Source organism: Hyperolius riggenbachi, chromosome 4, assembly GCF_040937935.1.
Source record: "Hyperolius riggenbachi isolate aHypRig1 chromosome 4, aHypRig1.pri, whole genome shotgun sequence".
Taxonomy (NCBI): domain Eukaryota; kingdom Metazoa; phylum Chordata; class Amphibia; order Anura; family Hyperoliidae; genus Hyperolius; species Hyperolius riggenbachi.
Window position 1 is genome coordinate 456,388,226 of NC_090649.1, and position 15,100 is coordinate 456,403,325.

The 15,100-nt window shown below is 42.4% G+C and overlaps 1 protein-coding gene across 7 annotated transcripts in view; it reads left to right on the top strand.

Annotated features, from left to right (window-relative positions):
* LOC137570966 (hemoglobin heart muscle subunit alpha-type-like) overlaps positions 1-14,749 on the top strand; it is a 49,251-nt gene extending 34,502 nt beyond the window's left edge. For 4 of the 7 annotated variants that reach the window (XM_068279658.1, XM_068279659.1, XM_068279657.1 and 1 more), the window contains 2 exons: positions 12,775-12,967; positions 14,352-14,749. In XM_068279658.1, coding sequence (XP_068135759.1) covers positions 12,775-12,967; positions 14,352-14,465 — 307 coding nt within the window. In that variant the 3' untranslated portion in view covers positions 14,466-14,749. Of the gene's footprint in view, positions 1-3,911; positions 4,175-12,774; positions 12,968-14,351 lie in introns of all 7 variants that reach the window. The other 3 variants (XM_068279660.1, XM_068279661.1, XM_068279662.1) reach the window with 1 other exon arrangement.
* Positions 14,750-15,100: the final 351 nt, after the last annotated feature.

Sequence of the window (15,100 nt, forward strand, 5' to 3'; positions counted from 1 at the left end):
TGAGAGTTCAAACAATCGCGGTACTTGGCATAGGTGCCTGTATCCACGTTGCAAGATCGTGAAAACGATTGCTCGTCACTCTGAAAATCCTGTTGATGGAAAAATCATCATAAAAATCTTAGTGGGTACGGGCCTTAAAATGGGAGTCACCACTCTGCAAGTGAAAATGTATTTCACTTGTTTTTCCCCCATATTTATAAAAGTGGAGGAAATCTTCAATATCCTCCATTTCCTATAGTTCACTAATTTTGTTTTCAATTACACCATCCGTATAACATGTTGAAATGAGATTTTAACCAGGAAGGAAAAAAAATGTAAACTTTCTCATTTTTTAAGTATTGCGGAAAAAGTTGTGTAAAGTTGACCTGAATTCTTGCACAGGACAGAAGGAAAACCTAGAAAAATGCACCCTGTATGTATTTAGAGAGTTTAGCCTAATTCCCCCTCATCTGTGACTAATCACAAGTTGCAATGTAATTCGATCTCTCAGCTGTGTCAGCTCTGGAATCTCCTGCGCAACGGCAGAGCAGCTAATTTGTAAACACAGGATGTTAACCCCATGTCTGTTTCCATGAAGGCAGGAAGTAAACACACTGAAGATTTATTGATGATTTATTGCAGGATTTCAATCAGCTGTAACAAAGAAATGTTTTTCTTTAAAGGTTATAACTTATTGGTATGTTGTTGCTTATCTTTTACAGCAGAGAGGAAGTTCTGAGTTCAGGTCCACTTTAACCATTTTAGCCTTTTGGACATATCTACTATGTCCAAAAGGCTGCTACCGCACTGCTGCGTACTCCTGCGGTCGATCGCGTGCCCCGGCGCGCTCCACCTGTTAATATTCTTATAATAAAAAGCATACCATTCTATTCCTTATTTTCTCCTGTACACCTCTGTGCTGTTTCTGCCACTCCCTGCTGCAATCCTGGCTTGTAATTAACAGTTTTAGGCAGTGTTTACAAACAAATGACATGGCTTCTAACCACAGTATCATATGCTGTTAACAGCTATCTGGTGTGACTCATGCAGAGCTTGGAGGGGGTGTGCAGGGCCGGCCCGCCCATGAGGCGGGGTGAAACTTTTGCCTCAAGCGGCACTTCTGGGGGGGCGGCACCCGCCCGTCCATGTGTGTGGGGGGCCGCCCGAGCTGGAGGGGATAGCGGGCAGGAAGGGGGTATTGGGCCTAGCGGCGGGGAGGGGGGTCGGACCCCCCCCTCCCTCGCCTGGGTCCCCCGTCCTCCGCTCCCCTCCAGCTTTAAAAAGGTCGGTGCTGTGGCTGCAGCTATTCGTAAGAGGCAACGGGCGGGGATTACTCACCTCTTCCTCGTTCCAGGCCAGCGTGCGCTCCACTGACGTCACTTCCTGCTACGCCACAGGAAGTGATGTCAGTGGAGCGCATGCTGGCCTGGAGCGAGGAAGAGGTGAGTTATCCCCGCCCGTTGCCTCTTACGAATAGCTGCAGCCACAGCACGGACCTTTTTAAAGCTGGAGGGGAGCGGAGGACGGGGGACCCAGGCGAGGGAGGGGGGGTCCGACCCCCCTCCCCGCCGCTAGGCCCAATACCCCCTTCCTGCCCGCTATCCCCTCCAGCTCGGGCGGCCCCCCACAACAACGGCTTGGGGGGGGGGGGGGGCGGCAGCGATTTCACTGAAAATTGCCTCAGGCGGCAAAAAGTCTAGGGCCGGGCCTGGGGGTGTGTTAAGCTTCTGCCAATGACAAGCAGTGCTGCACATTCCACACTTTCCAGCCTCAGCCCGACAGACAGGACAGAGGAAAGGAGATAAGATTTATTACAGAGACAGTGCAAGTAGGAAAGGCTGCAGTAAGACAGACCACATTAGAACAGTAATAGGAACTTATAGGACAGAAGAAATAAGGCACAAAATTTTGTTACAGAGTCTCTTTAAGGACGGCAGTAATTTTTCCCTGTAGCGCACCTCCCATTCATTTGCCAATAACTTTATCGCTACTTATGATACCAAAATTATCTATATCTTGTTTTTTTTTTGCTACAAATTAGGCTTTTTGGGGGCGATACTTACTTTCAGTAATTATTTTATTTTCTATGCATTTTAGTGAAATACAAGAAAAAATACACAATTTCTTCAATTCCATCCCCTATACAGTAGTTTTAAAATAAACAATGGTACTATAGAGAAGACCCCCACACATTTTATATGCCCAGTTCTCCTCGCTATCACAACATTTAAATTATGTCCCTAGTACAATGTATGGTGACAATATATTATGTAGAAATAAAGATGTGTTTTTTTCTGTTTCTACCCTATCAATAATTATGAGCCCCTTATTTGCTAAAATAACAGTAAAATACCCTCACTATGTACATATCAAAAAGCTCAGACCCTAAGGCAACTATTTATGTTTTTTTTTTTAAACAGTCACTTTTTATCTTTTTTTTTAACGTGTTTATTTTTGGTAGCTACGGGGGAGGGGGTGGAGGTTAATAAGGATTTATCAAATATTCAATTTATTTATTTACATTTTTTTTTTACTTTACTTTTGGCCACTAGGTGGTGCTATACACTATCCTGGTAGTTACCAGGAAGTGCTCGAGCTTTTTTTTTATTTTACAATGCTCGAACTTTTGTTTGGTGAATCATTATGCCTTGTGATTCAAGGTATGTTGATTCATTCACAAGGGCTTCGGTTGGCTCGAGGAATACATAATCCCCTTCACAAATCAATCCCCTGTAAGTGCCAGCGGGAATAAGCGACGGGAGCATGTGCATTCGCCACAATAACACTGGACACAAATACACATCCAGATAGACTACAGCAGCTCAGATAGAATTAACTGGTCAAACAGCATAGAATTGCATAAAATCCACATAACATTTGCATTACCATGTAATTATTAGCATCTCTTTGATTACCCCTACTGTTGATAGTCTTCATACACCTTCCTGCCTAATTTTGCCACTTTTTAAAAAAATATTCAATTTTTCACCTTTATAAATATGGTGAATCCCCCCCATAATTTTTTTTTGTACAAAATTATAAATTGGTGATGTGTAAAAATGGACTGGGTAACATTTATTTAATCACTCATTTATAGATTCATATAGAGATTATTTGGTCTGCATTGCCCGAGCATCCATGACTAGCATTTATCAGTATTTAAAAAGTGCAAATTAAAAAAAAATGACCATGTCAGGCCAATAAAATTTTTTAAGAAAAACAAATTTTTACAGATCTTTTCTGACTGGGTGAATTTTTTTTCTAAATGAAAAACCGCCAAACAACTTTATAAATATGGAGAAGTTTCCAGCAATCCTTGTAAAGATGAAGAATGATGAGTGCAGGCATTGAGTTAAATGTTTTCTAAATAGGCTCCTTTCTTTTTGAGGTTTTTTTTTCCTGCTATGTAAATGAGATAAGTTTGCTGAAGAAGACACAGTTAAAATTTATGCAAACTTTTACCAGGGTTGATGCTCTGCCGTAAACTTTTATTCAGTAAAGCCTATACATCATTCTTCCACTATTGTTGTGTTTGTGGACTAAGCCCAGCAGTTGCCTAGAAATAACTGAGGCTGATTGTGAAGGACAAACGACCTCTTTGACCTCCACTACCAAGTTCTTGACACATGGGCCCTCCCTTCTCCTGCCCTGCATTGTTCAGCTCCCTGTACCCTTGAGATGTTCTATTTCCAAGTACAAGGCTGGGTGTACGTGGTCCCAGCAGCGTACTACTTCATTATTCCAGGGGGCCACTTGAGTGATAAGACAGATTAGGAGCACAACATGCCCGACATTCCACGTCAACTTGTAGCGGTTTCAGATTTCACCTGCTTACAAACTCGTGACCAATTAAAAAAATGGCAACAGGCAAGGCATAGAATGGATTTATCAGACCTCCATTGATAGCTAACCAAAGTCAACATCTCCCCCAGTTCCAGTCCAGACCAGATTATGAGGATTTCCCTTCAGGAAGGTCACGTGGAACTCACATGGTCTGGGCCTCTAACAAGCCCTCCGGATGGATATAAGGACTGGACTCCCAAGGAGAAGCATACAGCACTTGTGTGAGACACAGGACACAGAAGCATCCAAACAACAAGATGGGTCTATCTGACAGTGAGAAGGCTGCAGTCAGCTCCCTGTGGGTAAAGATTGCCCCGCAAACCAACAAACTGGGAGCAGAGTCCATGGAGAGGTAACTCAGTTAGTTGGGCATGTAGCATGGGCATCTCAGCTGTCAGGTGCTGTGGCCTAATGTGCCAGACACTTACAAGATAACTTATTAAGAATTTATGGTGAGAATGCACTTGTTTTTTAGATTAATTTGCAAAGAAAAAGATGTGCAGGGAAAGCACTGAAGTTATTTAGTGTTCACTTTAAACATCCAAATGTTTTCTTTATAAAAACAAGTTTGTTTACAGGTGTTTTGAAGTCTAAAGTGAACCTATGAGAACTTAATTGATGTTTTATTTTAGTTAATCATTTTCTTTGAGCTATTATTGTCATTTCTACGTGGTTTTTACCTTTGACTTATAATATTTGTTTGTTTGTGTTTATACATAAAGTCTTGCCTGTTCAGTTTGGTGACTATTTAAGCAGTACTCCTACTGATCAACTGCTGTCATAAAATCTCAGCCCAACAAAGGCTTATTTAGTAAGTACCACAATATATAGATATTGCGATTTGTACTCATTGCAATAAAACTTCTGTATGTCTCAGACATTCAATAATTTTTAACAGAAGTTCCTTTGAAACAAAAAAAAAAACAACTTGCCAACTGTTCTGTTTAAATTTTTGAGTAATTTTATAATAATGAAGCGTCACAAGAATAATATAAACATACTGGAATTTATAAAAAAAAATTCAAAAAGAAAACCAAAATGTTTTTTAAATGTTGAGCAAAGGCTAGTTAGTCTTTTGTTTATGTTTTGTCATCAGTGTCTTTTTAAAAAAAAAAAATAATTCCAGTTAAAAATGATTAAAACCCATTTTGGGTAGTTTTCCTAAATGGTTTAATACTGTGCCACTGTACCCAATCTTGGATAGCCCGCTCAAAATCAATAAAAAGTTTTTCTACATTTTAGATAAATGTAATTTTGGATAAATGTATACATTTTAGACAGATATGTTCAAAATGACTGAATCAATCCAGTTGTCATCAATTCAACTATGTCTTGACATCCCAACAACCTGCAACTGTCAAAACTTTTTTTTTTTCTAAGTAAATCGACACAAGTGACTTTCACTGATGTTTCTTTCACTTCTCTCCTGATACCCCAGCTGTAATAATTAACCCAGCCCCTGAAGGTCAACGGTATTTTTCCAAGTGACCCCAAACATGTCAGCACTCTGCAAATTATCTCATTAGCTTGGTTACTATTTAACTGACCTCCTGGCACAGCTTTGATCAGCGGGGGTTTTAATATTACCTATTCACAAAAAATTGCTTCATTTGTGAATGCATTGAATGCAAAGTGGTGGAGAGGGTCATATTCATACTAAAACAAAGTTTTAGTATAAATACGACCCCTGGAGTTTGTAGATTATCCCTGTGTCTGTGTGGGTTTCCTCTGGGCACTCTGCCCCCCCCCCCTGCATCCTAAAAACATGCAAATAAGTTAATTGGCTTCCCCCTAAAATTGGCCTTAAGGTGGCCACACACAATACAATAAAATGATCCGATTTTAAGGCAATTCGATAAAAACGATCGGATCTCCCGAAAAAATTGAACTTTTTTTTTTCCTTCAACTGAAAAATCCGATCAGATTTCCCATTTTCTTCGATTTTTATCGATCCGGAATGCCATATATTTTTCTTCAATCTCTCTAAAGATTGTAGTGTGTGTTAGATTGTCAATTTATTAATATACACACCCTAGCAATTTTGTCAGAGTTTCCAATCATTTTTATCATAATTGGGGAAAAATTGAACATAGGTGTGTGGCACATTGGTCAGATTTTTGAAATGTTACAATCAGTCAGAAAAATTGATTGCAATTCTTAAATTGAACAGATATTTAAAAAATTGTATGGTGTGTGGCCACCTTTAAACTACTACAATACATACACTACACAATATAGACATATGACTATGGTAGGGATTAGATTGTGGGACAGTCACCTGAAGTGCTATACAGCGCAAATAATAATAATATCTACTTTTCAAAGTCCTCTCAACCTATTCTCCAGCCATTATTGTATTATTTATTTATATAGCGCCAACATCCTCTGAAGCGCTGTACATAGTACAAACAAATAGTGGGGAGCATAGATACATAAGACATTCAAATCTCTATACAATCAGGACATCCACTGGTACATGGGTAGGATGGAGTGTTCTATTTTAGTGTTTACAAACATAAATACAAATAAAAAAAATAAGAAAAAGAGAGGTAATGGCTTACCTCTCCAGAAGACATAGACATCAGTTCACTGGTAAAAAAGTTTTTTATTCAAAAAGCAATCTGACAACGCGTTTCACTGGTCATGGCCCGCTTCCTCAGTTCAATACAAAACGCCTTAAAGGCATAGGAGATAGAGTGTCGGCGCCTCTAAAGGCCCATACACACGGGCTACAACTGTTGCTGGAAACACATGGCGCGCGCATGTTGCGGCAACAGGTCCTCCATGTGTATGAGGCGCGCGCAAGCAACTGTTGCTAATCAGAGCTGTCTCCAGGCGATTGACTTGTTCAATCCCCGGCAACAGCTGTTGCAGCAACCGTCCCTAGTCTCAAGTCGGTGCGGTCGTGTGTATGCTAGTCTCTAGCAACTCATGTGAGTCCGACAGTTCATTGAACCTGCGACAGAAGTTGCTGAGCAACAGTTTCCGCTTTGTTGCAGACAGGTTGTTGCCGCGTGTATACAATCGTCGCTTGTATACAACTGTCGTTGCTGGAGACTTTCAACTGTTGCTTGTCTCCATGCAACTGCAGACATCCGTGCCTCATGTGTATGTAGCTTAGTACTGGTACATGTTCATATGATAAATTGCAGCAGAGTAAGAATCACTAGGAGGAGGTCACTGTCCATGCATGCTTCCCAACTTTTTAAAATAAGAAGGGGGAACACTTTTTAATGTATACTAATTATTGGGATGGACATGACTCCTTCCATAATACTACACTGGTAGAATACATCATTTTCTTGAGCAAAAAAACTGAACACCCCCCACCCGCCCCCACCCAAAAAAAATTATACATTTGCTTTTTTTAACCTCTATTTTTAATTCATGCCACTACCCCATACTACCCAATGCAAACGTTTTGTGAATAGAGCAGTAAACATTGTGGTACAACCGGTACAAACAATATTATTAGCTGAATGGTGCATTATCCAAATGTATTCATCAGGACAAAAAGAAAGGCGTGAAAGAAAAGGTAAGAAGAAAGGGGTCATTTGCTCACATTTTCTCCAAAAGTGGGACCTTACTGACCTATGCTGGATACTGTGGTGGAAGACCGGCGTTTAGGAAGACAGGGTGATGTTGCCCATATTAATGAATATTTAGATTAATTTTATTATGCCAGCCATAGCGAGAATCTGAACAGCTGTGAAAGGAGGCTTCCTATTTTGGCTGAGTTCTTTCAGAATATCCTCTTAATATGTACCGGCTGCACTCTACGCTGACCCGTACGTAATGTAGGGCGTAAACAATGCAAAACAAATTTAGGCTTTCGTCAGACTCTCATTAAGAGCTGAGGAATGCTTGGAATCACTGGCAGTGCTGAGCAGCCATGAGTGGGATGGGCTACTGCAACAGAGACACAAGTCAAAGCTGTCTAAACTGTTGTCAGACCTCAGCTGACTCTCCCAGCTGCAAGTCCGGGGCTTACACAGCTTCCAAATGTCCCTCTTCTGAAGCACACATCTCTTTTAAAATAAGTCTCCATGTCCCTATGTTGTCTCTCTTTTAGGATTTATACAGGGATCTATACTATGCAAATTCATGTGCTGTTTTACATCAGGATGATTCCATTTATCGGCTAACTAAAAAGAATGAGAATAAGCAAGCTTTCGGCTTTGCAGCCTTTGTCAGGCTTAACAGGACTTAAGCCCGACGAAGGCTGTAAAGCCAAAAGCTTGCTTATTCTTATTCTTTTTAGTTAGCCAACAAATGGTATCATCCTGATTTAAAACTTCTTGCCAATAGTTTACTTATGTGCAGTGCTAATTCTAATAGTAAAATATCGGTAAATGTTACCGATATTTTACTAGAGCTAAACCTAACCCTACTCTCACACAGGGCCATATGCAATTAACTTTTTCTCCCGAGTTTTCTCCAAGGTGATATTTTTAGACTTGTCAATAAAATGCATTTAAAGCTACCAGCAAGCTAGAAAATACTCAAAATAATTTTGATAGCACTTTTTCACCTACCTTTTGGTACATTTTCAATTACAAAATGCTGAAAATCTATTTTAAAAAGACATTGATAAATTATCTCCTAGGAGAAAACTCAGGTGAAAAAGTGAATTGCATATGGCCCACAGAGTCCTCCCTCTACCTATGCCTAACCCTAACCACCTCCCCACCCCTTTGATGCCTAACCCTAACCACCTCCCCACCCCCCATTCTATGGCTAACCCTAATACCCTCCCTGCCAATGCCTAACCTTGATCACCCCTCTCCGATGCCTAACCCTAACTAACCCCTGCCCCAGCAATGTCTATTGCCTAAAAGAAATCCCCACAGACCCAGTGGCGCAGCGTAAATACATATTATGGGCCGCCCAGAAAATCTTTGATAGGGTCCCGTAATTTCCTCACCCTTCCCCTTGCCTACCCCTGCACACCATCACAGCATGGGGGCCCATCTTGCAAGGGTCATATGAGAAGTGTGGCTACCTAGCAAGACCCATAAGCAAGTGTAGCCCCAAAAACACCTCATCTGAAGGATGAGCCCCTTTATCAGAGGAAGTGAGGTAGTAGTTGGAGCCCCCTTACAGCTCTGGGCCGCCCTGTAGTTGCACCCCTGCACAGACCCCTAACAGTAACCCTCCCCCGCTTGCCACAAACCTGCTGATAAACTCGCCCTATAAAAATGAAAAATATTGGGCAATGCCATAAGTGGCCATAGAAATGTTGGCTTTAGGGGAAAATTAGGGTATCGGAGGCTCCTGACACAATAGCGTGCAAACTGTGGCTACAAATAGCCGGCACCTATATGTATAGCCGAAAGACCCATACCGGCTATTTTATTGGGTGAGTCAAGTACTCTGATCTACCTATGGCCAGTGGCCGCCCAAACTTCCATGTCGCCTCTGGCGCCCAAATTGCTTGCTTCCCTAAGCTGTAGGTCCATCCTCTACATTACTACACTGTTTACTTTTTGGGTTTTATTTACTAAATTTTCCCTAGTGAAAGTTATTAATATTTATCTATCTATCTATCTATCTATCTATCTATCTATCTATCTATCTATCTATCTATCTAACATCCTTGCGAAGATGCAAAAATGTACCAAACTTGTCTAACTGTCCTGCTGACAGAAATATGAAAGTGCCTGTTTGTACAAGAATGCGTATTTTTGCAAAAATTGGTATTTTTTTTATTATTAATTGGGAGGAATCGTCAGGGCAACAGGCAACTGTGCAATTTTCTGCCAGTTATAAATAGATTTCCAGAGTCCATCATACACACAGGGGCTTCTTCACTAAATAGTGGTAAAATTGTAAAGCACTTCCTGCGCAATTTTACCATTACTTGTGCCAGTCTATTAGAGGGTGTGCACTGGTCTGGCATAAGTAAGAATAATATTGCCTGCGCATCGCCTGTCCACGCCTATTTAACCGCTATTTTGTGAACATGTCCCATAGAAACTTAAGTACTGCCTGCACTAGCAAGCCCAAGATACATGCTGGTGAGTGATGTAATTAAGTCTTACTTGCATGCAAAGTGTATGCAAGTCTCCCTTACACTGCTACTGCCAATAGAGCGCGTCCTAGTGGCTGCTGCTCTGCTCTGGCGCTTTGAGTCCGCCAGGAGAAAAGCGCAATATAAATGTTATTTGTCTTGTCTTCCGCAATGCTGTACAGAGTATATTGTCTTGTCACTAACTATCCCTCAGAGAGCTCACAATGTAATCCTAGCATAGTCATGTGTCCATCATAGTCTAGAGCCAATTTTTAGAGGGGTCCAATTAACTTATCTGGAAGTTTTTGGGATGTGGGAGGAAACCGGAGTGCCCAGGGGAAACCCACACAGACACAGGGAAAACATACAAACTCCTTGCAGACAGTGCCCTGGCTGGGATTCAAATCAGTGACCCAGCGCTGCAAAAGTGCAAACCACTATGGCACCGTGAGGTCAAGGAAGGTAACGTACAAAAGTTCAAACTTAGGGTATCGCACCAAGATCCTTAGGCCAGCCCTGCATTCCCTTGTAGTATCAGTTGTAGCACGACTGTCCCTTTAAGTACTTACATGCCGTGGGGTGTTTTGCAATGCTCAGCGGCAGAGCTTACTGAGCACATGTGTGCAATTGATAATGCGGACCACACACAGGGACCTTCAACAAAAGTGAATAAAAGCAGATCGGACTCTATTCTCTTCCTCTCCATTCATTCTGGCCTGAAGGCTCCTCGGCGCTCGGTGATCAGGACAGGCAGCAGGTATAATCTGCAGAGCAAACTAACTATACCAGCCAATCGCATTTCATCTACACTCTGCGTGGAACGCTAAACAATTATGGTGGATGATTGTGTTCTTGCAGAGGTCTGCACTTTCCATGTAGCTGTGCCATGGGAGCTCATCTATAAAGGCTTCTTAGCAAGCATCAGAAAATCCTGTGAGAGAAGCACCCCGCTGTCTATAGTTTCATATAAAGAGCTGCGGACAAAGAGTCAGCCATTAAAAAAGCGATGGACTATTCAATAAGAGGGGTGAATTTGTCACCGCGGACTTCTGTCCAGAAGCCGGGATCAAGTTGTTCTTTGTTAGTGGGGGAATTTTTCTTGTTCGAAGTTTTGTTCAATACGGGCATTACTAAATAGAATATATCTTGGTTATAATAAATTTGTAACCGAAACAAAATGTATTTCTCAACTTAAAGGGATACTGTAGGGGGGTTGGGGGAAAATGAGTTGAAGTTACCCGGTGCTTCTAATGGTCCCCCGCAGACATCCTGTGCCTGCGCAGCCACTCACCGATGCTCCGGCCCCGCCTCCAGTTCACTTCTGGAATTTCAGACTTTAAAGTCTGAAAACCACTGCGCCTGCATTGCCGTGTCCTCGCTTCCCCTGATGTCACCAGGAGCGCATGGTGCAGGCACAGACCATACTGGGCCTGTGCAGTACGCTCCTGGTGCCATCAGTGGGAGTGAGGACATGGCAACGCAGGCACAGTGGTTTTCAGACTTTAAAGTCTGAAATTCCAGAAGTGAACTGGAGGCGGAGCCGGAGCATTAGGGAGTGGCTGCGCGGACACAGGATGTCTGTGGGGGACCATTAGAAGCCCCGGGTAACTTCAACTCATTTTCCCCTGACCCCCCCTACAGTGTCCCTTTAAAGGACAACTGGTGGGAGAAAATTACGGAGGCTGCCATATTTATTTCCTTTGAAACAATACCAGTTGCCTGGAAGTCCTGCTGGTCTGTTTGGCTGCAGTAGTGTCTGAATAACACCAGAAACAAGCATGCAGCTAATCTTGTCAATAATGTCAGAAACACCTAATCTGCTGCATGCTTGTTCAGGGTCTATGGCTAAAAATATTAAAGAAAGAGGATTAGCAAGACAGCCAGGCAACCGGTATTGCTTAAAAGGAAATAAATATAGCAGCAGGTGCATAACTAGAAATCACTGGGCCCCCTTACAAAACTTTGGATGACACCCCCCCCCCCCCTCGCTTTCTGCACAGGTAAAATGAGAACCAATGTTATTGGCTAAAGCACATTTTAATGTGTTTTCCCCATGCAGATAAAAAATGACAGCTCTTATCAATTACATTGGCTTCTGTGATAGATGTGCATGTTTTCACACATACAGACACGTGGTGTGCTGAAAATGCATACAGGAAACCAACAGACGTGTGTGCTCCCAGCCTCAAGTTATTACACTCACTCTGTCCATCTATGATGGAGCAGAACTGGCTCTGCAGACTTCTCCTGCATCACTACAGTACACAGCACTTGGGGAGGGGTAGAGAGGCTGGGGGCAGAAATGGCTCTGCAGACTTCTCCTGCATCACTACAGTACAGAGCACTCAGGGTGGGGTAGAGAGGTTGAGGGCTGGGCGCTGTACATGAGACTCTGCTGAACACTCAATAGGGGCTGTCTACAAATCTTTGTATGATTCTTTATCAGTGGCTAAGCAGATGCAGTCATTAGAACAATTGTGCAGAGAGCAGAAAGTTTTTTTTCTCTCTGTGCCCTTAGTTGTCCGTCTCTCAGGACAGGGAAAAAAAACCTCTCCACCCACGGGGCCCCGTGTGGCTTCTGGACCCCCTGCGGCTACATCCCTTGCGGGTCTATTGTTACGCCCCTATATGGCAGCCTCCATATCCCTCTCTCTTTAGTTGTCCTTTAAATTGACATCTTACAAAACTTGTATTGTAGACAATTAACTCGAGTTCTGCGGGAGAGAATAGAAGCTAGCTATAGAATTTTTTATCTCCTGCCTTTGCTGCAAGTGCTGACTTGGAAGACCAAATGTTGCCCTGGTGGAAACCCTGACTTATAAACGCTCCATGACCTAGGCTCCTCTAGTATTCATTTAAAATTATTTTTGCATTTTCTGTCATCTGAAATTTCTGGACAGCCACAAAGATCCACACTAATTGCTTTCTTCCTTTATGTCTAGACTCTTCCAGGCCCACCCCGAGACCAAGTCCTTCTTCAGCAAATTTGACGTGACCCCTGGCTCTCAGGACCTCCTAACCCATGGAGGAAAGATCTTCAATGCCATTGGAGAGGCAGTAAAGAATGTGGACAACCTAAAGAAGTACCAGGACCTCCATACCAACAAGCTGAAACTGAGCATGGACCACATGAAGGTAACTAATGCTTTACACTTCTGTCCAGTACATGCCATCAATGTTGCTTCTGATGTGGGCCAAGGTCACATTGGTCTTAGGGACATTTCAGTTATAGGTGGGGATAGTGAGCTGTCCCACACAGGTTTCTCTCTGTATATTTCTTAGGGATTCTTGTGACATAAGCTGCTTATGATAAATTATAATTGCAAAGTTAATTAGTCTCAAAAATAGATAAGAACATAGAGTTAAACCAGTAAATCCAACAAAGAAGACAAACTAATCCCCAGTTGATCCAAAGGAAGGCAAAGAACCTTTCAATGTCATGGACCAATTTCATAAACGTGAAACTGAGGTCAGGTGAAACCAAAGGGAGTCATTGCACTCACCCATTTGCATGAACATGTGGTTGTTTTTCATACTGTCCAATGAACGACCTTTCCCAACCAAAACCTGCTCCACTTGGACATATTCTCACCAAGGACTAGGGGTTTTGTTACTTATCCTCATAACTGTATTCATCCCTGTATCAGCACGCCAACTGACCTTTGGTAGCTGAACCCATGATGACCAATAGGCCTATTCTCAATACTTACTACTTTTTATAATCTACGGACTGGTCTGCAGATGGTAGGACAACCAATGATTCTTCCCAGCTTACCATTTGCAGACTGGAGTTGATTTCGTGGCTTACTTTTTAATAGAAAAAAAACTCCTTTCATCTCTACATCAGATAAAATCCCTTGGCCACAAATCTACTATTTATTATGAGTAATTTGCATAACCCTCCACTATATGTTGTTTTTGCAAATAAGCATATATTACGTTTGTGGAATTCTCTACCAGTTCTGATGGAAGACAATTCCACATTTTGTACAGTTCTTGCAGGAAATAACCATTTTCCTCTAACCTCAAAAGAGTGCAAGAGCGCTTGGGCAACATCTAGAAAATAACTTTACTTGGTTTGGATTTGCAGAGCGATCGGGGGGCCGCGGGGCAATTGCCCCCTTTGTCTACATTGTAGCACTTGCCTGGGATGGAGATGCAGAGTAGAAGATATTATGCATAAAAAGACGATGATGGGGCATAACTAGGAGGTAGCAGCCCCTGTGTGGGAGGGCTTCAACTTCTAACCTTCCCTTACTCTGATACTCCAGATCAGGCGTTTTTGTGGCTACTCATGTTATAGGTGTGAAGACCCTCATGGCCGCACTTGTTTCATGACCCTTGTAAGATGGGTCCCCAGACTGTGAGGGTCACCAAGAAGAGGCAAAGGAAGCGTTATGAACATTAAGGGGCCCATCAAAGTTTTACTGGGGGGGGGGGATGATTTGTAGTTTTGTCCCTGATGATTAAACTAATTCTAGTCCTTTACATTTTTCCTTTTGTCTTTTCTTCTCCTCAGCTGATGTTTGTTGCAGTTCAGGAGGTTCTTTCTGGCCACTTCGGTGGTGACTTCAACCAGGCCGCATGGTCCAAATTCCTCAACGAAGTCGGAGCTATGCTGATCTCTAGCTAAACTGCTGCTTGGTGGACAGGACTCCAGAAGATCCAATATTGCTGTATTAACTATCTTCAGGGAATGGTACTTGAACACAAGTACTGATCAACCTCAGTGTCTAGCTTCTACCCGTCCCTATGCATGTCTGACACCGTTCACCCTTACTAGTGCCTTCATGTTTAAATTAAGTGTATACCTTACTTTTGCTATAACACGTATTAATTGTAATATAACTCTATACTTAGCTTTGGAAAGATTCTAAAGTTACTTTGAATAAAAGATGTTATTTACTGTCCTTGTAACTTAGAGTCTTCTGTCTGTGAAATAGGTCTAGAAAAAGTGTTAGGATAATTTCCTCATTAACCTCCCTGGCGGTATGATTACCTCTGGAGTTTAGGGTCTAAAATCGGTGCAATTTTTTCACAAGCTTTTAGACCCTAAAAGTCGTAAAAAATCATGCCACTAGGAAGATCAGAGGCAGCACTGCTCATTACTTACCTCCCCTGGATGCAGCTTTGCAATTCTCCCTCTGCCCACCATGTGGCACGCTACCACTACGGGCAATGTCCCCAGTGGGATTGAGAGCCTCCGAGGACCAGAAGAAGAATGGCTGCCAATGTCTGGATCTCGGGGGAGGGTTACAAACGTCTGCT